Source organism: Artibeus jamaicensis, unplaced genomic scaffold (genome assembly GCF_021234435.1).
Source record: "Artibeus jamaicensis isolate MK-2021 breed Jamaican fruit bat unplaced genomic scaffold, CSHL_Jam_final scaffold_1964, whole genome shotgun sequence".
NCBI lineage: Eukaryota > Metazoa > Chordata > Mammalia > Chiroptera > Phyllostomidae > Artibeus > Artibeus jamaicensis.
The window spans coordinates 42834840-42860595 of record NW_026522030.1 but is presented as its reverse complement, the minus strand read 5'-3'; the positions used below and the strand labels follow the sequence as shown (position 1 = coordinate 42860595).

Sequence of the window (25756 nt, the reverse complement as noted above, 5' to 3'; positions counted from 1 at the left end):
AGAAACAAAGACTCAGAGAGTTTAATTATCAGATGTATTGTCTTACATTATGGAATCATTTTATTTCCTAGTGTGTCCGAGGGGTAATAGGAGTGCTTTTGCCCTCAAGGGGTCTATATTCTTGTTTTGAGGAAAAGAGAAACATTCTTGATATACACGTAGATTGCGTATTAATCTTTCTTAATGATGCAGATCAGAAGAGGCTGAAATGAATTTATGGCCCAGATGGAGTTTGAATTAAACTTTGGGCTCATTTATTCCCTCAATAAACAAGGACATTTTACTAACTCTCTGGGTCATAAATGACTCGACAATGCAACAAATGTATTAAGCCTACCAGCCCTGTGACAGGAGCTGTGGGTGCCCAGAGGAGCACCGCAGAACTCCTTCCCTCTAGGGCTTATAGGTCAGTACGAGAGGCAGGAAAATGAGACTGTATTCTAACTATAGGGTAATAAACACCAAGTAGATACTGGTTCTGTACAATGGCAGAACACAGTAGTTCTTTTCAAGCTGGTGTCCCCTCCAGGACTCCCTCTTCTGCTAGAGGTTACCACCTCCTTCTCCTATGGACCACACCAGCCAAGCCCCAGCAGGTTAGCCCACAGAAGACGGAGCACAAATGTCTCTTCCTTTCCACTCACATAGCAGCTGCCCAGCGGAGATCGCCATCTCTCCCTGCCTGGACCTTAACAGTAATCCCGTGGTGGGTCTGCCCACCTGCATGTTTGCCCTCCTTGGATCCATTTTCCACATCCATCCACCTCCATGATCTTTTCCAAGCACAGCTCTCACTGTGTCGTTGCCCAACTTAATCCTCAGGACCATGTCCGAACTCATCAGCATGGTATTGCTGACCCTACAGGATCTGGCCCCTGGGCTCCTCTGCAGCCTCACTTTTTTTGGTTTTCCCATGTCACTCAATTGCACCCTCTGCTCCAGCCACACCAACTTGCTTACTTAGAAGGTAGGAAGGGCAGAATTTTAAAATGGAAAGAAAACTGGGGCAGCTTCATGGACTGAGGGCAGGTCTGAGCCCAGAGTGGAGGCCAACCTGGCTGATCAGTCTGGCAAATGCCCCTGGGGCAGTGTCCCTCCACCGCACACACCGCAATCCCGAGAGTCCTGTGGAGGCGCATCTCTACCCCCTCTCAGTCTTACTGCATGGTACAGAATCCTTACTCTCCCCACCCCAACACAGCACTCAGCAGGATGACTACGGCTCCCAGGGGGGTCTGCAAGGACATGGGGAGTAAGATGTAGGAGGAGAGGCAGCCTGAGGGAGAAGGAGAGGAACAGGAAAACCTGGTGCTGCCAGTTATTATTAGAATCACAGTTTTATGATCCATATAATGGCAAAAATGCCTATAGTAGCAAAAAGAGTTTTCAAAGCATCTCCTAAGATTTCATTAGCCACGACAGAAATGAGATTAGTGTAATAAGTAAAACACATAGGTTAACTGCACTAGCCTCTTAAACTGGCACTATCTCCTTTTCCGTCTTGCCTCTGCAGTCTACCGTCAAAGCAGCTGTCAGGGAGAGCCCATACAACCAGACCACGTCACTGCTCTGCTCAACACCTTTTAATGGTTTCCCTTCTCCCAGCAAAAGTCAAAGCCCTCACAATATAAGAGCTTACACCTCGGAGTCTCCCTCCGAGCCTCCCATCTCATCCACCTCTCCTCACTCCACCCACTGCCCTTTCTCAAACAAGCCACGAGGCTCCCCAGATACCTGTTCCCTCACCTCTTTCCAGTCTTAATTCAATTGTCACTTTCTCAGCAGGGTCTTCCCTATAATCCTATTTAAAACTGCACCCTCTGGCCTCCTCCCTGCTTTGCGTAACTCTAGAGCACTCTCACCATCTAATGTACTCTATTCTACTTGATCTATTTACTGTTACTGTCTACCTCTCTCCACTTGAACATGTAACTTCCGTGAGGACAGGGGTATTTATTGATTTGTTCACAGGCGTATGCTCTTGCTCTAGAACAGCACCTGACACACAGTGGGTGGCTAATATATATTTGTTGAATGGACAAAGGATTTAAGTGTTGGTTACTGCCGGTATATTCCAAGGCTGAGCTGATTAGAGGCCCCGCAGTACCAGGCCCTGGATCGGCCAGGACAAATGGGCTTCATGGACAACAAAATACATTTTGAACACTGTAGCACACAAGGCTCTTTGCAGATAATTGACAGACACAGAAAAACAGGGCGAGAGAGCATGTCCCACGACTCAAATTAGCACCGCCAGACATACACTGTAGTAGCTCCGGCACAACAGATACGAGGCGGGGGCAAGCGTATTACTGAGAATGTGAAGGAATTGTTCTTGGTTTCAGTGGAATCTGAATCCAAAAATGATTGCTTCCTTGGGTGCAACCATTTCTAGAAAGTTATTCAGAATGTTATTCCAAGAAAGTTATTCAGAGTCAATAAGCTTGCCAGCCCTGTCGTGTAAATGACATCTATTTCCTTTTCTGAAAACCCGTAAGCTGGAAATTAGCTTTTCCAAATGACTGACATAAAGCACAACCTGTCTGTACAAGAAGTTCGGACTTTCCACTGTGAACAGGGCGAGGACCCCATGAACTCTTTACCCACATTACACACAGTATGACTTACTGGGGGACTTGAATCAGAAAGCTCTGGCACAGAGTGTCACGCAGCGGTTGTGCTCAAACAGAGCTCCCACTTGGAACACAAAAATTCTTCCCTCAGTTTCTGCCTGTTCGACAAACTGAGAATCAGGCTATGGGACACAAGACAAAACAATGAATCCTTTCCATATTCTTTTAAAAAATCAATAATGCTCTGGAGGCTGGTATTCACCTACACAAGGTACATCATCAAAACACTTGAATCACATTGAACTCTGTAGTATAGGACAGACACTAAGCAGAACGGAGAAACAGCACAAGACTGTATTTTGTAAGAAAAAATTAACTTCCTCAGAATCAAATTATTCAGATTTACCTTAAAATAACATTTATCAAGTACTTATTAGGTGCCAGGCACACAACTGTGTTTTTCACATTACATTAACCAACCCTAATAACAAATGAGGTAATGATAAATATCCCTATTTTCTAGATGAGGAAATTGAGGATTGCAGAGAATAAGAGATTTATTTAAATGGTAGAGCATGGCGGTGTCAGAATTCAAATCCAGCACTCTTGACTCTAGGCTCTGGGCACATTCTATTATACTACAGGAGTGGGGAAAAGCCCATAAGAATGGTAATGAAAACAATGAAAATTGTTCCTTAATGGTATTTTAGTAAAGGTTTCTCATCTAAAAATCCAAGATATTATTTCTAGGACCTTGTAGGCTTTCAAAGAAATTAACAAAGACGATTATTTAACTCTTCAATCTTATCTTGTGAATAAGAATTTGAGAAAATGTTTAGCACTTATCATCATCTTCTCCATGAAAATAATGAACTTTCGCACTTAATAAAAGACGTATTATGTCTTGAAAAATCAAAGGCTTTAAGCTGGTTCATACTTTTGTCCCTCATTTTATTTATTTTTATTTTTTAAGATTTTATTTATTTTTAGAGAGAGGAAGGAAGGGAGAAAGAGAGGGAAACATCGACATGTGGTTGCCTCTCGTGTGCTCCCTACTGGGGGCCTGGCCTGCAACCCAGGCATGTGCCCTGACTGGTAATCCAACCAGCGACCCTTTGGTTCACAGGCCTGAATCCACTGAGCCACACTAGCCAGGGCATGTCCCTCATAATATTTTAATAATCAGAATATTTTAAAGTGTCAGGGCCGCTGACTTATAGCAGGGACCAAACATTTCAATGGCTGTAATCAGAAGATGACATTTTGTCAGGGTAGTTAATAAATTTAAGAGTTTTTACTTCTTTAAGATCCATGTGCTGAGCCGTGGCTGGTGTAGCTCAGTGGACTGAGTGCGGGCCTGTGAACCAAAGGATCATGGTTCGATTCCCAGTCAGGGCACATGCCTCGGTTGCAGTCCAGTTCCCAGCAGAGGATGCACAGGAAGCAACCATACATTGATATTTCTCTCCCTTTCTCCTTCCCTTCCCCTGTAAAAATAAATAAATAAAGTCTTAAAAAAAAAAGCATCCATGTGCTAAAAGGTCTAGAAAGGAAGCCACATGAAGATGTTTGTAATTTTCGGTATCATTTAAGATTATAAAAGTAAACATCATAACCTCCTAAGGGCTTATGGATGGACTCAGTGTCACTGCTGTAAGTTAGCTGGAATTTCACTTCTGGCTAAACCAATGAGCTCATGTAGTGTTGGGAACTGCCCTGCCCGGTTTCAGGAGCTGTAAACCCCCCCACGGATAAGGCTGAGTGACCGACCTTTGGACTGTGAGCGACTAAGGAGACAAAGCTTATCTCCCTGGCAGGAGCGCTGCTTCTGCTTCATTCATCTCTGGCCCCAATGCTTGGTCGGTTGGTCAATGACGGATAAGGCCCCTCAGAGGGGGGCAACCTAAGCCAGATATGATCACTTGAGATGCCCTCAAGGAAGGGACTCAGGGGGCTGCAGCAAAGAGGGGGTGATGGACCCTCACTCCCTGGCTATTCTGACATAGCCTGAGTCTCCATCTCTGTCCAGGAGAAGTGCTTTCTGGCTCTAATCCCCTTAAGCCTAAAAACCTATGACGGGGAGGGTGGTACAGCCCTCTGTCAGCTACAGTGGGTTCCGGGGTGATCGGCATAAGAAAGAATTTGTAAAGTCCTGTGAAGCCTCCTTTGCTAAGAGTGCTTTCATTCATATGATAAGGCTCGGAGCAGGAAATGAGTATGTCTCCCAAAGTTTTTGCAACCCTCTTACCTGACCTGACTCAGATTAAGCCCTCAGATTTCTTTGAAATGTTATCTATTATTTGATCCTTGCTGCGTGACATTGATTGATGAGCTTTACCTATATTTCTGTATGTTATGAACCTAATAAAAGCCGTTGAGGAAGGGGCTCTTGGTGCTTCTCCTTTGAGAGAGTGACCACCTCTCCTCCCCAAGCAGATCATGTCTTGGTAGTTTTATTTTCATCTGTGGCAGACAGGGTTTCTCCCACAATGTACACTACACAAACAGGTATAACTTCCACACGGGCCTGATCCTCTGAAGAAGGAGGGAAAAGGAAGACCCTGGGAAGTGCCTGTGATGGATGGGCACACTAGGGGTGGCCTACACTTGACACTTCTCAGACCAGGAGCAGAAGCACTAGGGGACTCTCCCATGTTGCTCCTGGAGAGGTAATTGTCCAGAAAGACTTCAGCTTTTCATTTTTATTTGTTGGTTTTCCCTTCTGAATCAAGCTCTTGGGCTCACTCACATTAAAACTGGAGGAAAAAAGGCCCTGGCCTTGTAGTTTGGCTGGTTCATCCAGATCCACCATTGTTATGGGTGCAATCCCTGGTCGGGGCACATACAAGAATCAACCAATGAGTGCATGAAGAGTGGAGCAACAAATCAATGTTTCTCTCTCTCTCTCAAATCAGTAAACTAAAAATAAAAATAAACTAGAGGAAAATGACCACCAGAACTGAAGGCCAGGTCTGCCAAATAGGCATGTAGACCCTCTTGACCACAAAGGTATTTTTATACTATAGGTTCCAAAGGCCAGGGAACAACTGTTCAAAATCCTTTCCAAACCAGCAGCACTTGGTTAACAGGTGAGTATCTCTGGAGAATCCATGACTGAAAAGGTAGGATTCCACTTCCACAGGGAATCAGGAGGAAAATGCCAGCCTAGGATTGCCCCACCCCGCCACCCCAAACTGTTCTTAAACTGAGACTTAACTCTGGACTCTTATCACAAGGAAAACAATGATGGACATCTTATCTATTCCTGCTGCAGGGAAATCAAATTACTTTCTTTGTAGTATCTATCTTCCCTAAAAACACTCTAGGCCACTTGGCCATTCTATAGGCAGATACAGTAGAGATCAGCGGTCAAGACTTGCTTCTCCACTTCTTTCCTCTCAGAAATGGCCTCTGCTAAGGCAATTCGAGAATGTTACTTATTTACTACAAATCTGAGTTTGCTTTGCACAAGGTTCTGGAGGAGCAAATCTGGGGAATTAAAAGGGGGAGCAGACAACACCAAACATTTTGAGATGCAGAAGCAGCGGGTGAAAGGTTGGGAGAGGGGCAGGCTTCCCCCAATCTCCCCCAGGAAACCCAGCTTCTGTTTCCAAATGGAAAGGGGGACTTTGAAGGAGTATCCCCTGCTGCGTGTCCTCAGCTGTGTGAACGCGCAGAGTAAAGGAGAGACAGACATGGCTCCAATCCAAAGAGGAGCATCCCAGAGCCCAAGTTGTGAAAGAGACAAACTGGCAGAAATTCAGAATCTAAACAGGAAGAGCTCATACCTCTGAGCAATGGCTCAGACATCCACCTAGTCCAGTGATCTGTCAGGAGTGAATCACTTAAATACATTCTTGTTGAAAAACAAGCAAATATGACTTAAAAATATTTTTCAATGGAAAAACAAAGAGGAGAGCAAGGAAGTTTAGGGAGGCTTTCTCCACACATTCGCAGGGTGTAAAAGGGAGACATCTGGGTTCTCCTAGGTCTCTTCTCCCTACCTCCGTGACCTCTGAATTTAGCACGAACGTGAGCCTAGTGCAGGCAGTCGGTGCTCGCTGCCCGGGAAGGCACCTTTTCAGGCACTGCCTACGGTGATGAAGGGCAACGCCCCCATCCTACTACCCTGGCCATCCCTGAGGCTAAGGTGCCTCTTCCAGTCCAAATGAGAACTGTAAGCCACGAGCTCTATTCGGGCAGGCCAAAAATTGGAGAGCAGGTGTAAAAAAAATAATTAAACCATGTTTGCTTCCCATACGGGAAGAACTGAAAGCCACTTGCTTCCATTTCCCCCTTCCAAACCCTTTAAATCATTTTGGGTAAAGCAGGAACCGGCAGCTCGTGGAGCACCCACAGGGGAGTTCCGGAAGAGCTTTGTTCTTGGCAAGCAGAAAACGATACCCTTGAGGGGAAGCTCCCGCTTGGACTCCGACGCCGAGCAGGCGCGGAGAGACCCGAACGCTGGGTGTGCCAAAGCCTGGCACACCCTTGAGCACCCCCTGCCCTGCACGGGGCCTGGGCTCCGGCCGCGCGTGAGGGTGCGCGCGTCGCCCATCCGCCGCTCCACTCACCTAGCACCACCGAGGCGACGGTGGAAAGCAGCAGCCAGTTATTCTTTAGGAAGCGCTTGAAGTCGCATCCCTTCCTTGCCACTTTCCTCATGGCGGGCGGTTAGGCTTGGCGCCGCGGCGGCGGCGGCGGTGCGCTGTACTTGGCCCGGCGGGTCGGCCTGGAGGACCGGCGGCGGTTCCGCGGCGCAGTGCGGGCGGAATGCGGGAGGTCGGGGAGACGGTGCTGTCCCTGCCGCTGTCACCGCCGCCGCTGCGACCCGAGACTGCGCGCCGCGATTTCAGCTCGGTGAATGCGCGCGGTGGGCGGCCCGGCTCCTCCTGCCGCCGCTGGGCTGTACGGCGCGTGCCAACCAGCGAGAAAGGAGGAAGCAGCGGCGGGAGCAGGGAGGCGGGCAGGTGCGTGTGTGGAGCGCCCGCGGTCGCGGTGAAACAAGCGTGGGAGCGCGCCCAGCGCCGAGTCTAAAGCTAGGGGAGCGACTCCGGGAACCTTGCGCCCCGCCCCACCCTTTTCTTGGAGTGTCTCGCCCTTTTTTTTTCTTTCCTGGCCGGGAATTTCGCATTTAGGGTTCCCTCCTCCCGGTAATCCAGAGGGCGGAGCCACTGACCCTTCGGGTTTGGCCTTTACTCTGCAGAACTCCTCCGGTCTGCTTTCTCCACCCCAGCCATTACCAGCACCCCTCCGCAGGTCGCAGGTCGTGGTACCCTTTCGGGTGGGGAGAGTTGGGGGAAACTGAGTTCTGCCTTGGGTCCCCTCTGCTTCCCCACGTTTCATCTAGGAGGAGGGAAAGAGTTCTGGCCGAGAGGGCAGTACAGGATTTAGTGAACTTTCACTCGAGGCCTCTAACCATCTCGCCTCCCTTCCACCTGGGGGATTATTAACTCTCCTCTTTGAGTACTAGGAGGTGAAGGTACAAGATCCTCAGTGAACAAATGGCTTGGAATGGGCCCTCTTAGAACTTCACTTCTGCTCTTTGGGAATGGCTCTGTGGCTGACAAAAGCCCCAAAACTGTGAGACTTGGTAGAGTAATCAGGACTGAGATCCCGACCTAGTGATTGTGAGGAGGAAGTGGGCAGGCCCCTCCCTGAAGCCAAATGCTTTGGAAAGGCAAACAGGAGAGTTGGGAGAAACTAGGTAAGTGGTACCAAGTATGTAATACACTGCGGAGTGAATGTTCTAATTTTCTTCTATTTTACCCAGTTTTCTTACCGTTATTTACACAAACTCATGCCCTCTTTTCACCACATCACCACCTTTGCACCTCCAGACTGCCTTCTCTTTAGATTTACTAACGTTGAGTAACCTTCTCATCTTGGAGGTTGGAGGATCCCACCAGCTAGATTTTCTGGTGACTAAAACTCCACCATTAGAGAGCTTCATTGTTTTGGCTTAATTGATTCAAGTATCTTAGAAGAGATAATAAATGAAGCTTTATGGACCAAGGGTGTCCAACCCGCAGCCCAGGATGCCTATGAATGTGGCCCAACACAAAATCGTAACAAAATATTATCAGATTTTTTTTTGTTTGTTTTCATTAGTGTTTGTGTATTTAATGTGTGGACTAAGACAACACTTCTTCCACTGTGGTCCAGAGAGGTCAAAAGGTTGTATACCCTTGGCTATGAATGAGTTTTTCAGCTCCTTTCCAGAAAGTAAGTTTTGAGAGAAGGGAGGATAGAGGGATATCAAGGTCACTGTGTGCTGAGAAAGACATGAAGAAATGTCAGGAAAAGGGAAACTATAAAAAAGGAAACAAAGATATTCATCTCACAGTAAAAAAACTAGAAGTAGTCAGATGTCCAACATGAAAGGAATAGTAAATATATTATGGAACTTCCATGCAACAGTACACTGTGCAACCTGTGTAAAGGAAGTTTATGACATTTCTAGTAGAACAGGATAGCATGTTATAACATGAGGGGAAAAGATTAAAGTTGTATATTCAATTTGTTCACAGCTATGTAAAACAAACATATAAAACAAAACTATGAACTTAGAAAAAAGTCTAGAAGGAAATATGCTAAAATTTTAACAATGGTCATCTTTGGTAATAATATGTTTGATTCTTTTTGCTTTCTGTATTTTCCAAAATGTTTATTTAGCGTACCCATGCCCGTTGCAGTTGTGGGTAGAACAGATTTAAGAAATAAACAGGCCCTGAAAAGAGGAAAAATGTGTAAGAACTTAAAGTGAACTTTTTACATCAATTTTTTGAGGTATAGTAAGACAATTACACTTGGGGTTTGGGGGTAGAATAGGTAGGTTTAAATCTCAGTAGCACCAATTACTAGTTGAGTGACCTTGGGCAAGCTGCTTAATTTTTTTGTGTGTCAGTTTCTATACCCGTAAAGTGGGGGCATTAATAGTAATCTTACTGGGTTATTGTAAGAATTGTGTATAATAGCCCAGCACCTGATGCACAGGAAGTACTACTATCACTGGTTTTAGTTTGAGTTAGCCTGGGCAGGCATCTTCTAACTCCCTCCCTCTTTTTGCCTGCCTTTTGTATACACAACCTGAACAACTTCAGAAGTACAGGATCAATATTGATCAATAGTGATTCTTTTTAGAATTGCAATGAACCTTTAATCTATTGCACGTTCATAGCAAAAGCCCATATAGTGCATACTTGTTTTATGCTTATTTAATTATGCAAATTTAGAATAATGCAATATTAAAAGATAAAGTCTAAATATATACACTTATTTTGAAATAATGAAAATATCCTAAATTGAAAATAAAACTTAAAAGTCTCAAAAGTTCAAAGTGCATGGGCCATGTGAATTATAAACTGCATTTATGCTATTGCCACATGGCTGTTCCACTTTAGCTGGTAATAAAAAAAGTAATAAGCAATAGTTCTGATACACTTATCATGTGCTAGGCACTTTTTGAAACCATTTTATACATATTAACTTATTTGATCTTAACAACAGCTTAATGACTATTGATTACTAACTCATGGGGCTGTTTGAAGACTCAATCAAATGAGATATTGTGTGTTATCACCTTCATTTTAGAGCTGCGAAATCTGAGGCAAAAAGAGGTTAAGTAAGATGCTTAAATTCTCTCCATTAATAAAAGAAAGAGCAAGGATTGGACAAGGTAGACTGTCAAGCTAAATGCACAAATCTGTACCTTAAATCTGCACCTTTTATATGAGGAACAAATACAGTATTGTTATGGGAAAATTACACTTGAGTTACATGAATATTACTTTGTGCAAGATCTTCAAGAATCTAGCCATCCACATCCAGGAGACACTCAGGTATCCTACCATGCTGTGTTCCAGTGGAACTGCATGCATTTTATGAGGCAGTGATTGAAGCCTTGAATTTCTGTCTTCATGGCTGCTACTGGCACCTAATTCTATGTGATTTCTCTATTTAAGACAATAAATATTATAGGAAGCATCACTTTGGGGAGGAGGTAGAGTAGAGACCCCTAGTGCTTAAATTCCATTTTTTATACTCTTGGCCTGGGATAGTCATGGCCACAAATGATCTCAAATTGGACATGTGTTAAGAGGCATTTCCCTCTTCCTAAGGGGAATCTTAGCACTCAGTTCCTGGGTGGGGCGGAGGGGGGGGCACCCTTACTCTACTGCAATAAGAATTTTAAGCCAGGTAAAAAGACTTTTTAGGATCCCTGCCCCCCCCCCATAGAATGTTAACATCTACCTTTTTCCTGGTCCCTCAAATTCCTTCATCTTGCTGAGATAGACCCTTGGTCAACTCTTTTTTTTTTTTATTAATTTTTTTTATTGATTATGCCATTACAGTTGTTCTATTCCCCCCTTCGTTCCTCTCCACCCAACCCCCCGTCCCCACCATTACCCCCCTTTAGTTTATGTCCATGTGTCTCAAGTTCTTTAGATTCTATATTTCCCATACAATTCTTGCCCCCCCCATCAATTTTCTACCTACTGTCTATGCTACTTATTTTCTGTACCTTCTCTCCTCTTCTCCTCCTGCCACTCCCCTGTTGCTAACCCTCCTTGAGATCTTCATTTCTGTGTTTCCACTCCTGATCTAGCTGTCCTTTTAGTTTGCTTTTGTTTTAGGTGTGGTTGTTAATAACTGTGAGTTTGCTATCCTTTCACTGTTCATCTTTTTTAAACTTCTTTTTCTTAGATAAGTCCCTTCAACATTTCATATAATATGGGCTTGGTGATGATAAACTCCTTGAATTTGATCTTATCTGAGAAGCACTTTATCTGTCTTTCCATTCTAAATGAAAGTTTTGCTGGATAGAGCAATCTTGGTTGTAGGTCTTTGGATTTCATGACTTGGAATACCTCTTTCCAGCCCCTTCTTGCCTGTAAGGTGCCTTTTGAGAAATCTGCTGACAGTCTGATGGGAACTCCTTTGTAGGTGACTGTCCCCTTATCTCTTGCTGCTTCTAGGATTCTCTCCTTCATTTTAATCCTGGCTAATGTAATGATGATGTGCCTTGGTGTGTTTCTTCTTGGGTCTATCTTATTTGGGACTCTCTGAGCTTCCTGGATTTCCTGGAAGTCTATTTCCTTTGCCAGATTGGGGAAATTCTCCTTTATTATTCGTTCAAATAAGTTTTCCACTTGTGGCTGTTCCTTTCCCCCTTCTGGTACCCCTATAATTCAGATGTTGGAGTGTTTAAAGATGTCCTGGAGGTTCCTAAGCCTCTCCTCATTTTTTTGAATTCTTGCTTCTTCACTCTTTTCTGTTTGGCCATTATTTGCTTTCTTCTGGTCCACTCCATTGATTTGAGTCCCAGTTTCCATTTCATTGCTATTGGTTTCCTGTGCAATTCCATTCATTTCAATTAGTTTCGCCTTCATATGTTTGTCTAATTTGTGGCTATAATCAACCAGTTCTGTGAGGATCCTGATCACCAGTGTTTTAAACTGTGCGTCTGAGAGTTTTGCTATTTCTTCATCACTTAGATTTATAGGCTCTGGGGCTTTGAGATCTTCTTGAGTCATTTTTGATCCGTTCGTGCCTGTTAAGTATGAGTAGGGGAACCTTGGACTCTCAGGTCGCTGCTATATGTGGGGGTGTGGTCAGAGCGGGAAATGGAGACTCCCTCTGTTGTTTCTCGCAGCTGGGTGGGGAGCGGAGCCTTAGGCGGTTCACCAGGGTCCGGCCACTCAGGTCGCTGGGTTATGACGCTGTATGTGGAGGCGGGGTCAGAGCGGAAATGGCGGCGCCCTCCGCAGCCACTTGCAGCGAGGACCTGTTGGGTCCCGTCCAAACGCCCACTCCCTCGCTGGTCTTTCTGCGCAGGAATGCGTGACCACAGTCAACCTGCAGCCCTGCTCCCTCGCTGTTTCCCGGGGTCGCTCGCTGAGTTGCCCACCAGGTCCAACCCTGCACCTGGATTCCGCGTGCCTGAGTCCGTCTGACAGAGTTTTCCTGTGCAACCCTGCTCCTCCAGCTGCTGGTTTCACCTCTCCTACCGGTCAGGCTGAAGAATTTGTTGTTATCAGACTTCCGAAAAGTTCAATTTTCTGTGTTCTGGCTGTGTTTTCTGTTGCTAATATTTAGTTGTCTGTAAAATTGGTTGTGAGAGAAAGCACAGTTTTTCCACCTATGCCTCCATCTTAGTGGAAGTCGGTCAATTCTTAGTAGATTACATTTGGCAAGCGTTTTTTTTGTTTGTCTGTTTTTGGGTTTTTTTTGGTTGTTTGCTTGTTTTTAATGTTTCAGTAACTGGCATTTCTTTTATTGTTATTCTTTTAAAAATTGTTGACTCATGAACTCTTTCGTTAGTTATTAAAGAAAAGAGTCTTTGACTTTGCCACACAAGGTTAAGCCAGCAGGTGACAACCTGGTTTTACATATCAATTAGGATAGAGATGAAAGAAAAATACAACTAAAAAAATTTTTAAAAACACATTCAGCAACAAAAAGTAAGGCATCAGGTTCTGAGCATTATCTCTGGAAATAGTTTGCTGGGTGTATTCTACCATCCCAAAACATACTCAGTCGGCTGCTTTGTCTTCGTGCTGTGTTAAGGGAGAAGGAGGTCACGGGGTAGCAGGGTTTCCTTCAGCATCTACAGCTGTGCGGCCACTAAGACCAATGGAAGGTAAGAAGGATGCTGTCAGCATATTCAGACATCCTTTTTAGCAATTTCTTCTTTGTCCTCCAGTCTTGATCTGGATTTAATTTATCTCAGACTTATAAAGAGTAAGAAAAACTGTAGTTAATGAAATCTTCATAATAATTCTCCAAGCAATATTTTATAAAGATGATTTAGCCAGAACAGACTTACATATTAGTTAGATGTCCTTGAATTCTTGGATTCTACAGAACTTTGCTTCATTGGCATTATTGCTCACTCTGAAAAACTGAAGAACAGTCCCATTTTGTTTTAGAATATAAAAGAAGTTACCTGCTTCATAGAAGCTGCATGTCCTTGAACAAGTCATGTACCCTCTCTGAACCTTAGTTTCCTCACCTGAAGATACTATTTGAAGTAATAAACACAAATGGTCAATACATATTTGAAACATATGAAAAAATTTTCAGTCTCACTAGTACTCAACAACATGAAAATTGAAGCCAATATTTGCTTACCAGCTGAATAAAGATATTTTAACAAAATATTTTAAAATGCACAATTACAAAATTCATAATTTTAACATCATAGATTGTAAACTTGGAGAAGGTGTGAAGAGATGGGTAATGCCACACACTGCCGGTGATCCCAAAACTGCTATGACTTTCCTGAGGATAATTAGACATTTTGTCACGTTTTTCATCAAAAGTATTTGTATTCTTTCAACCATTTTACCTCTAGAAATTTATACCAAAAAAATACCAAAGGGCTGCTCATCCCAGCTCAGTTGGAAACAACTGTCTGGTAAGATGGATTGGCTAAAGTTTGACTAAGTATAAAAATACCCTGGGCAATGAACAGTGTTCAGGGGTTAAAAAGTATATTTTAGCAGAATATTGAATTATATGAGAAAATGGTAAATACTTATATACAACTATGTATTGAAATCCAAAAGTAAGTTAAAAAATAGTGGGTGGGTTGTTTTTTTATGATGAGGATGTAGTGATTTATTTGTATACCAAAAAATACAAAACTTTAAATATATGTATTATAATTATATTGGTCTCTGTGTGCATGTGTGTGTGCATGGGTGCATGTACCTAAAGATAGTAATATAAATGTTAATGTGCGGTTTTCCCTTCGCCTTTCTGAGAACAGGCTGTTTGCTTTGGGAGATTAGGATTTGTTACAGTAGGAAATTTTGTAAAAATGTACTATCATTCCACCTTGGAATGCTATCTAGGATTAGATGGCAGGAAAGATGGTTATCATGAGAAAGAACATTCCATATTCTTTCATCTCTGCATGGGAATATCAAAATCCCAGCATGGAAGACTCATCTCTCAGAACTCTCCTGCAGTGTAGGAAAAAACACTCCTCTACCTACAGCAGCCATCACTCTGTTGCGCCTGGGATTAAGACATAGGGGAATAGAAGTGAAATTCACCACTTCCTGGTCAAGGGAATGGTGGAAAAAAGAAAGGGAGAGGAGGAGAGGTACTGATTCTTTTCTCTCTTCAGGCTTCTTCCACAAAAGGGGATGTAAGAGAAAAGAGTGACACCTCTGTCTCCTACTCCTCACTAGGAGGCTTCCTCCCAGAACAACCCCTCCAACTTAGGATGCAATCACATAAAGGCACATGTGGCAGGGGAGTGTAGAGAGAGGCAGAGAGAGGCTCTGAGGATATGAGTAAATGCCCTTCTGCCCCCTCCCTCCAGGGGAAGCCAAGAGAAAGCACAGAATGCATCTTTACAGCTGTAGATTTTAACCATAAATACCTGCAGGGTAAGTTGCAACCAGGGCACAGAGGACAATCAATGCTCTGGACACCAGGATCCAAATGAGTCCTGGGTTATTAATTTTTATTCTACAACAGAAACCCCTCATCTCATTTGTTTAAGAGACCAGATCTTTTGTCCTATAAAATTCCCCACAGTCAAGATTTGGCTGTTTTGGTTCTTCATAGCAGCAACTAATAAGTTTCTCTACTCACCACATTTCTTCTAAGTTGGTGATTAGATCTAGAGTTTGATTGTTAGCAATGCTAAGATCAAACAGTAGATTCTGTTGTAGTAAGCCTGATTCATTGGTCATAAATCCACCATCAACTTTCTGAATATGGTTTTGGCATCTATTGGTGATGGTTGCTTAAGGCCATTGTATTTAATTCATTCTAGTTCTATCATTCCTGCTGAACATATTTGCTAGAATTCTTTTATAAAAAGAATTTTTATTTACCTCATCAACTATTTAGTTACCCTGTAATAGAGTTTGTACAGAAAAGGCAGGATCTATATTTATTTTTTCCCTTTATTAGTTTTCTTAATAATGAATTTGGTTTACTAGCAACCTCCAATACTGACTGATGAAGTTTTATATTCTTGGTTTTATTAGTATTATTGTGGACACATGGATTTAGATGGGATTTGGATGGGTTAATGTGTTTCAATCAGTCGTAATCATGATTCTTTTCCTTGCTTAAACTGTCCCATCTTTGGCCAGTGGGTGTCCTTTCATTTTGGCTCCTATGTCCTTTTAACAGGACCATTTATCTTCAATAATGTCTCTATTTTATGGATCAGCTAGGTGTCCCAAGACCATCTCATACATTTTTTGCTCTGGAACTGTAATCAACCATTTCTCCAAAGGGTCTGGGTTCCTTTCAGTGGAAAATAATATTTGGAAAATACAGTCTTGTGGATAAGGGGATTTATTGCTACTAGGTTGACTATGTCGCTAGACCTTTTTCGTGGATAGCACTCAGAAGTACATATTTCAAAGTAATACACAAATAATGAGTTCATGCTAATATTTCCTATTAAATTTTTTAATTAGGTAAGATATTTATAATACATTTTATCATTTTAGCAAGTTTTAAACGTATGGTTTTGTGGCATTAAGTACATGCCCATCATTCTGCAGCCATCCCCACAATCTATTTCCAGGATTTTTCATCTTCCCAAACAGAAACGCTGTACCTATTAAACACTCACTTTTCAATCCCTTTTTCCTCCAGCTCCTGGAAACCACCATTCTACTTTCTATATCTATGAATGTTTGTCCTTCGCGACAGGACAAAATGTCATGAGGGACAAACATAATGTCCTGAAGACTGAATAATAGTCTATTGTATGTATATGCCACATTTTGTTTATCCACTCATCCATGGGTGAACTCTTGGATTGGTTCTACCTTTAGGCTATTTGGGATAATGTTGCTATGAAATGGGTGTATAAATATCTGTTCAAGTCCCTGCCTTCACTGCTTTGTGTATATACCTGGATGTGGAATTGCTGGATCATATGGTAATTCTATCTTTAATATTTTGAAGAAAATTCCTGTTAAAGGTGAGATCATAGGGTATTTGTGTTTTGCCACCTGGCTTATTTCACTTAGCATAGTGCTCTCCAGTTTCATCCATGCTGTCACAAAAAGTAGGAACTCCTTCTTTCTTTCTGCTGCATAGAATTCCATTGTGTAAATGTACCACAGTTTTTTGATCCATTCATTTACTGATGGGCACTTAGGTTACTTCCAGCTCTTGGCTATTGTAAATTATGCTGCTATGAACATTGGGGTGCATAGGTTCTTTTGGATTGGTGTTTCAGGGTTCTTAGAATATAATCCTAGTAGTAAAATTCCTGGGTCAAATGAACAAGCAAGCAAAATACAACCAAAGACACTGAAATTGAGAACAGGCTGACAGTGACCAGAGTGGATAGGGGAGGGGACTATAGGGGGAAAGGGTGAAGGGTTTGTAGGAACAATTATAAAGGACACATGGACAATGACAAGTGGGGGTGAGAACAGGGGAGGGAAGTGGGGAAGGATAGGGGGAAAAGGCAGAAAACTGTACTTAAACAATAATAAAAATGTTTAAAAAGTAAAATAAAAATAAAACTGTTAAAAAATATTTTGAAGAAGAGTTATACCGTTTTCCACACCAGCCACACCATTTTACCTTCCCAACAGTAATTCACAGGGTTCCACTTTCACCATATTTTTACCAATACCTGTCATTTTCTCTTTGTTTTAATAGGAACTATCCTAATTGGTATGAGCCAATTCAAATTTAAAAGTGCAGGGTTTAGATTAAATTTTTTTAAATTAAACTTTATTGATTTTGCTATTACAATTGTCCCAGTTTTTCCCCGGTTTAATTAGTGTATCCTTTGCTTCTGACTGGATATTTTTATGCTTCTGAGGTCCTCACTAAGTTCCTTGAGCATCCTTATAACCAGTGTTTTGAGCTCTGCATCTGATAGATTGCTCATTTCCATTGTGTTTAGTTGTTTTTCTGGAGTTTTTATCTGTTCTTTCATTTGGGCCTAGTTTCTTTGTCTCCTCATTTTGGCAGCCTCCCTGCATTTGTTTCTCTGTGTTAGGTAGAGCTGCTATGACTCCCTGTCTCAGTAGCTTGACCTAATGCAGTAGGTGTCCTTTAGGGTCCAGTGGCACAGCTTCCCTTATCATCCAAGCTGGGTACTTGAGGTGCACCCTTTGTGTGGGCTGAGTATACCCTCCTTTTGTGGTTGAGCCTTGATTACTGGGGGCAGGTCAATGGGAGGGATTTATCCAGGCCAGTCATCTGCAAGGACTGGCTATAACCACTGACCATTAACCTCCACCCTCAGTGGAGGATCAGCTATGCAGGGACAGGGTGGTGGTGCTCCGACATGGTCTGTTGCTGTCCACTGAATGTGCTGGCCCTGCAGTTCCCCAGATGATGCAGGACTAGGTCAGCTCTCTTCTGTGTTTTGTGGGACCACCCTGTCTGAGTTATGAAGCAATCTGCTACTATGAAGCAGTGAAGCAGCTATGAAGCAATGGCTGCTACTTATGCTGGGCTTGGAGATTCCCAGGCAAAGCTAAGCTGTGAATCTAGGCTGGTTGCTGCTAGTGCCAGGCCTGGGACCCCTTAGCAGGCCTGGGGATCCCAGCTTAGGGTTTAGACCCCACTCTTCTCAGGGGCATCCAAATGGCTGTTTAATTGCCCCTCCCACATTACTGCCTGTGGGTGCCCAGCCAGCCCTCTTGAGCCTCCATCACACTCCTTACTAGTCAGTTAGTGCTGACTCGGACTGACAGTTTGTCTGTCCAAGGTCTTGCTATTGTTCAGTTGTTTGTTCTGGGTGATTTCTCCACAGTTTAGTTGTAATTCCAGATTGGTCCTGGGAGGAGGTTAGTGTGACTTTCATTCACTCCTCCACTATCTTCCCTCTCTCCAATTCTTTCATTGCCACTGGGCTGGCTATTCAAGTTTCCTGTTTCTTCTTGGGTCAGTTTTTGATAATTTGTCTTCCAGTGAATGTATCCATTTTATCTAAGTTGTCCAATTTATTGGCATAAAGTTGTTCAAAATATATCCTTTTATTCTTAATATCTTTTAGTTCTGTAGTGATGTCTTCTCTTTCTCTTCTGATATTGTGTCTTCACTTCATATTTTTCTTGATCAGTCTTGTCTGGGTAGGAGCTTGTGAATTTTATCAGCCCCTTTCCCTAAAACCAGCTTTTGGGATTATGGATTTTCTGCATTGTTTTTTTGTTTGGTAGGCCACATTTTGACCTTCCCTCATCTCTGTAACCTTATACTCTAAAATCCTGGGTGCTTGCCCTGGCTGGTGTGGCTCAGTGGATTGAACATGGCCTGCAAACCAAAGGGTTGCTGGTTTAATTCCCAGTCAGGGCACATGCCTGGGTTGTGGGCCAGGTCCCCAGTAGGGGGCACACGAGGGGCAACCATACATTGATATTTGTCTCCCTTTCTTTCTCCCTGCCTTCCCCTCTGTGTAAAAATAAATAAACAGGACTTCCAGCCAAGACGGAGGCATAGGTAGACACACTGTGCCTCCTTGCACAACCAAAATAAGAACAACAACAATTGAAAAACAAATAAAAAAACAACCAGTCCAATAGGAAATTGGACTGTATGAAAGTCTGACAACCAAGGAGTTAAAATAAACACATTGATCCAGACTAGTAGGAGGAGCTGGGTCAGAGAGCCAGGACAGAGAGGGCTCATGGCAGGGCAGCTGGTGGACCCAGCAAGGTGGCAGACTGTGGAGGGGTGCGGTGCACAAGGCAGCTGGCAGGCCGGGTGGTCCCACATTCTCTTACAGATAAACCAGGCGAAACTGGGGAGTGAGACAGACCATGCAACCTAGGGTCCCAGCACAGGTAAATAAAGCCTCAAAACACCAATTAAAAACACCTGTGGGGTTTGAGGTGCCGGGATAAACTCCTAGCCTCACAGGAGAGTTTGTTGCAGAGACCCACAGGGTCTTGGAACATACACAGGAAACAGCACCAGAAGGGCCCAATTTGCTTGCGGGAAGAGGGGGAAGTGACTAAAATCCAGCAAAGAGCAGAGCAAGTGCCATTGTTCTCTCTTTGACTCCTCCCCAACATACAGCATCACAACTCAGCAACTGGGTTGACCCGCCCTGGTGAACACCTAAGGCTTTGCCCCTCACTACATAACAGGTGTGTCAAGACAAAAAAAAAATGGCCCAAACAAAAGAACAAATCAAAGCTTCAGAAAAAAATACATCTAAGTGACGAAGAGATAGCCAACCTACCAGATGCACAGTTCAAAACAATGGTAATCAGGTTGCTCACAGAATTGGTTGAATTTGGTTGCAAATTAGATGAAAAAATTAAGGCTATCCTAACTGAAATAAAGGAAAATGCACAGGGAACCAATAGTAATGAGAAGGAAACTGGGACTCAAATCAATGGAGTGAACCAGAAGAAAGAAACATCCAATCAGAAAAGAATGAAGAAACAATTCAAAAAAATGAGGAGAGGCTTAGGAACCTTCGGGACATCTTTAAATGTTCCAACATCTGAATCATAGGGATCCTAGGAGAAGAGGAAGAGCAACAAGTGGAAAAGTTATTTGAACCAATAATGAAGGAGAACTTCCCCAATCTGGCAAAGCAAATAGATTTTCAGGAAGTCCAGGAAGCTCAGAGAGTCCCAAAGAAGGTGGACCCAAGGAGGAACACACCAAGGCACATCATAATTACAGTAGCCAAGATTGAAGATAAGGAGAGAATCTTAAAAGCAGCAAGACAAAATGAGAGAGTTACCTACAAAGGAGTTCCCACCAGACTGTCAGCTGATTTCTCAAAAGAGACCCTACAGGCAAGAAGGGGCTGGAAACAAGTATTTCAAGTCATGAAAGGCAAGGACCTACATCCAAGATTGCTGTATGCAGCAAAGCTTTCATTTAGAATGGAAGGGCAGATAAAGTGCTTCTCAGATAAGGTCAAGTTCAAGGAGTTCATCATCACCAAGTCCTTATTATATGAAATGTTAAAGAGACTTATCTAGGGAAAAGAAGATAAAAAACAGGTATAGTAAAATGACAGCAAACTCACAATGATTAACAACCACACCTAAAACAAAAAGAAAAACAAACTAAGCAAACAACTAGAACAGGAACAGAACCACAAAAATGGAGATCACATGGAGGGTTATCAACAGAGGAGTGGGAGGAGCAGAGAGGGGGAGAAGGTACAGAAAATAAGTAGCATAGATGATAGGTAGAAAAACAGCAGGAGGGTAAGAATAGTATGGGAAATGTAGAAGCTAAAGAACTTATGACACATGGACACAACCTAAAAGGGAGGAATGTGGGTGGGAGAGGGTATGCAGGGCGGAGGGGAGTGAAGGGGGGAAATGGGACAACTTTAATAGCATAATCAATAAAGTATATTTAAAATAAATAAAATAAACAAAATCTTTTTAAAAATCCTGGGTGCTAAGGCAATTTTCTAATGATGTCAGATAGACTAATGCCACCAAATAGATTTTATTTTTATACATGTTTTTCTGACTATAAGTTGTTCTCAGCAGGAACATATGTTACTTCATTAAAGCCAGAAGCAGAAGTCTGAGAGGAATAGTTTTGGGTGGCTGGTGTTGCAGGTAGAGCACTCATTTAAAGGCAAGATTCCAGCTTCAGACTTTTCTCTGTTGCTTACTAATGTGTTGTCAATAAGCTTAGGCAGTGAACCTGACAAACTTTAGTTTCCTTGTATGTAAAATGGGGGTAGCAATATCCTGCATCACAGTGTTTCTAGTAAGTAGTAGGCAAATTCAACATGAAGCTTTTATGAATCATGGCAGATTTCATAAATATAATGACTCATTTACATTTGCTTTTTATTTATTTTTAGCAAAATGGGTTTATTTAGGAACAACAAAAAACTGTAATTTGGGATATAGATATGTAGTCTAATGGTGAACCAGGCATCCTGAGGACATAGCAGAGAAACACTCTTTTATAGAGAAAATGGAGGTCTGAGAGGAGATGTTACACACAGAGTCCATTGGAACAGACTGAGAGTTGGAAATGCAGTGGTTTTTCATTGGCTGGGTTGTGATAGTCTCATTGGCTGAGCTGTTGCCAGGCTAGGGAAAACCTTCCTCCTGCTGGGATAGTAACTTGGAAAACACCTGATGGAGATGCAAGTGTCTCTTCCTGTTTGGGGTAATTGACAACTAGTGGTAGGGCTGGAGAGCTCCACCTGTAAGCCTTCCCCACTACAACTTATATGAGGTCTCTCTATTACTCTTCACAGCTTTATTCAAGGTTGTGCCCATTTGAAATGGGGTCACAGAAGAAGGGTTGAGGGATGGGGGTGTGGCTGCCCAGGAGACATTAACACTAAGTCCATGCTGTATGCTCAGCCTTGTTCTTCCCGCTGGCAATACATGCCGCACTCTAGCATTGGAGCTTTGTATGAAGAACTTTGTGAGAAATGAAACTGCCCAACAGTGGAGGAACAAGTGGAAAGACTGAAGCCCTCCCAAAGGTAGCAGGACTCTGGCCTCTGCTGGCTGAGACGGACAACTCCAGGCCTGACCCCTGGCACCTACACAGCTCCCAAGGAAAACATGCATCAGGGGCCTGGCCTTCGGCACATGGTTTGTGCAGTGACGAGTCTGGTGGGCACAGTTCATTTCTGCCCTGCACACTCTGGTCCTGTTTTCCACAGCAAACGTTATGTTACATTTTAGGGGAACAACATAATGTTTACGCACTTTCTGCTTAAATGGCTCAGGAAGTGCTGTGGAAGTCTGCTGCCGTGAGTAGTGAGAGCAGGTGTGTATGGATGAAATTCACTCCATGCTTCTTACTGGATCTTCTCACCTCAACCTCCTTCTCCTTATCTCAGAGGGAAGTAATAAGTAACCCAGCACTTTGAATTCTCAAGGTTATTGGTCCATAAAATGCCTTTTCTTAAGCCTTTTCACTTTAATTGAGACTGAAAGAAGATGGTTAGGCTTATCATTTGTATTCCTAAAAGTCCATTTATTCTGGTATAATTTCCATACAATAAAATGCAGCAATTTAGAGTGCAATAAGGCTTGAGTGATGTTTACACCCACATAACTAATTCCATAATGCAAATATGAAACATTTCCATAACCCTCAAGGTTTTCCAAGTCCCCTCAGTCATCCATCTCCCTGCCCCCCACCCCTGGCTCTAGGTCCCACTGATCTGATTCCTAGCACCATGAATAAATTGTGCCTGTTCTAGAGTTGTATATAAAAGGATTCATGTGCTGTGTACTTTTCTTGCCCTACTTCTAGCATTCAGCATAATGCGTTTGAGAGTCACATAATGTTGTTGCATGTTTCAGTAACTTCTTGGGGGGGTAGGTCTTTTTTTCCTTTTTTCTGTTGTTTTCAGCAGAAAAATCTGACTGAAAACACACGAAACAGAGGATTGTTTTCATCGGTAGTTTTTCAGTCAACAGAATTATTTGCCTAGGTAACAGATCTGGCATCCCAAGGACACCCTGGAGGACCCCAGGGATTGGATGTAGGCTCACCCCTTACATTGTCAGCAGGGGCCCAGTGTCCCCAGCGTCTGTCATTAATGTGACTCATATATAATTTGTACCACTGAATGCCTTGAAGGCAGGACTGAGTCTTTTTTATTGTGATTCCTCAGTACTTAGCACAATTCCTGGAATATATTTCAGTGTTTAATAAACATTTGTTGACCTGAAACAAAGCTATTTTACATTAATGGTAAACATTTTCATATACTGACCCATAGTTATTGACAACATCTGAATTGAGGTTGATCATGCTGAATTGTTAATTATTATTTAGACTAAGGATATATGCTATACTATATGTAAATTTCCTGTATTATAGGATTATCCTCTTTCTGGCTGCAAGCAGAAAAATGTGCTGAAAGATCTATAAATGGTGGGAAATCCCAAAGGATTGTCTCCTAAAAGGAGGAGGTAGAAAAATGCCCTGATATTGGTAATGCTATAGATTGAGTGTATAAATGTAAACTGAGGTTCTTAAGAGATTTGCCACTGAAGTTTGTAAGCTCTAATCTTGTAGCCACATCTCTTTAATGGGTGTTTAACCTTTTGGCGTTTCTGGGCCACACGGGAAGAAGACTTGCCTTGGGCCACCCATTAAATACATTCAGCACATAATCACAAAAAATCTCGTAATGTTTTAAGTAAATTTACAATTTTGTGTTGGGCCTCATTCAAAGCCATCCTGAGCCACATGTGGCCCTGCAGGTTGGACACACCTGTGAGTGTTCAGAGGAGTTAACTACTCTACTTACAGGTAACAGGTCTGCATTTTACCTTAATGCCATTTCTGGTTTTTTTCTTCTCCTACAGGCATGCATATCTTTCCCATGAGTTTTAAATTCAAGGTGAAGCTCTTTCAGGCTAGGTCAGTGTTCCCCCAGCTTCAATATTCTGCATATCAAATCCATAACTCTTTTCTACGTCTGTGTATCACTTACACAATTTACTTAAGATTTTCTTTGAACTTTTTTCCCCCCTTAATGAATGTGTCTTAAAAGAAACTTAACATCACTATCACCAATTGAAAATCAATACCACTTTCCATGCTCTCCCTTCTCTGGAGTTCGCCTGCACCTTCCTTCTCTCCCTCCACTTCCCCCAACTTGGGTTTCCTTTACCCTCCTCTATCCTAAGCTCCAAGAACCTTTCTTTTGCCTCTGTAACTTATTTCCTAAGCCCCTTCCACTTCTTCTATTTCTGTAACTTTCTAAATAAACTTTCTCATAGTTTGAAAAAAATACCACTTTCTGAGATTATGGTTAAAATAAATAATAGTGAAAATGAAATTTCATTAAATGCTATAAAGAGACCATTGCCTCATGATTCTGAGCTCCAGGCCCGCTCTCTTTATGAAAATAAGTAACAGTTAGAGAGGTGTTAAATCTTTTGTAAGCTGAGTTATTATTCTTGATAATAAAAAAAACTTAAAGAAGAATTGAAAGGGAGTGATTTCTTCACTATGTGATTTCATTTAATTTAATGATTTGCCAGCATACCACCTAAAAATATTTTACATATCACACTTTGCAATATACCAGATTAAATCATCTCCAAAATTTCTTTCAATTTTTAGTATTTATGGTATTTCAAATATTCTCCAGTATTTGTGTAGTTCTTCCCCTAGTTCTCACTGAAACCATCCTTGACTTATACCTCATGTACAAATAATTTGTTTTTACCAATGACCATCTCCACTCTTAGTGCTGAGATTCACTATGAAAATAAAAATTGGGAATTTTATGTAGTAATTAGAAAAAAGAGAGAAACTGAAAATCAGGAAGTGATTGGGAGAAGACAACTCAGACAAAAGTCATCCTACTTTCTTGACCTAGAATAGTTGCATCTATTTTTTCAAACATTTTCCTTTTCTTGCACTTTCCCATTGAGAATTATTCGAGTTAAAATATATAAGCATTCTCCACAAAAACAAATGTCTGTGGAGGATTAAGAGGTTATTAGTCATGCACGCCTTACTATAATCCAATCGGTGTATTTCCTAAGTACCCAAGATTACCTACATCGAAGGAGAGGGAATGAAATAACTGATGAGTAGTGCGTCTTGGGAGACTAGGGGAGCATGAGAGGAGAGACAGTTGTCTGAGAAGTCATGGAAAGGTAGACGAGACATAAAAGAAGTTGAGCCTCAAAAGTTTAGTGTAGTTTAACCTTTTCTCTACTTCCCTTCATTGTCACTCTATCACCTTAATTTCTGTTCTAGAGACCCAGAAGTCAAATTAGAATACAAATTATGCAGTTTACTCTTAGGTTAAGTTAACTTGTATAGGCTAGGGTACTCCCACCATTAGTAAAATTGCTTCTAAGGGAAAATGTATTGCGTTCTGTTACATGGTATTGTATTTGGTAACCTGAGAACTGTCTGTACAGTGCTCTACGCACAGTGGGTAATTAAGATGTATTATTACTTCTGTCTGCCTTTGTAAATCTCCAGTGGGATAGAAAATGTCAGGGAGATTGTTAGTACAGGCATGGATTTTCCCAAGAAAACAGTTCAATTACCTATATAGTGTTGCTGTGCCTTTTAGGTCCTGTAGTAGTTTTCCTATCATGTTAAGTGCAATGGTTCTGATAGGGAAACTCAAGAGTTAAAGATTTTAGCCTTAGTTGGTAGGCTGAAGTGATTGATTCGGTGGAAAGCTGTTATTCCAGGAACTGGAATGCATGGCCACATGACTGTAGAAGGTCCACAAG

At 42.3% G+C, this 25756-nt stretch overlaps 2 protein-coding genes across 2 annotated transcripts in view; one reads left to right on the top strand and one right to left on the bottom strand.

Annotated features, from left to right (window-relative positions):
* The window catches only part of SLC1A1 (solute carrier family 1 member 1), a 68852-nt gene extending 61297 nt beyond the window's left edge, over nucleotides 1-7555 (bottom strand). Inside the window, exon 1 of the mRNA XM_053656112.1 lies at nucleotides 7148-7555. Coding sequence (XP_053512087.1) covers nucleotides 7148-7238 — 91 coding nt within the window. The 5' untranslated portion in view covers nucleotides 7239-7555. The remainder of the gene's footprint in view (nucleotides 1-7147) is intronic.
* Nucleotides 7556-8050: 495 nt separating this feature from the next.
* Nucleotides 8051-25756, top strand: part of GLIS3 (GLIS family zinc finger 3) — a 665074-nt gene continuing 647368 nt past the window's right edge. The window contains exon 1 of the mRNA XM_053656111.1: nucleotides 8051-8280. The gene's annotated coding sequence lies outside the window, so the exon portion shown is untranslated. The remainder of the gene's footprint in view (nucleotides 8281-25756) is intronic.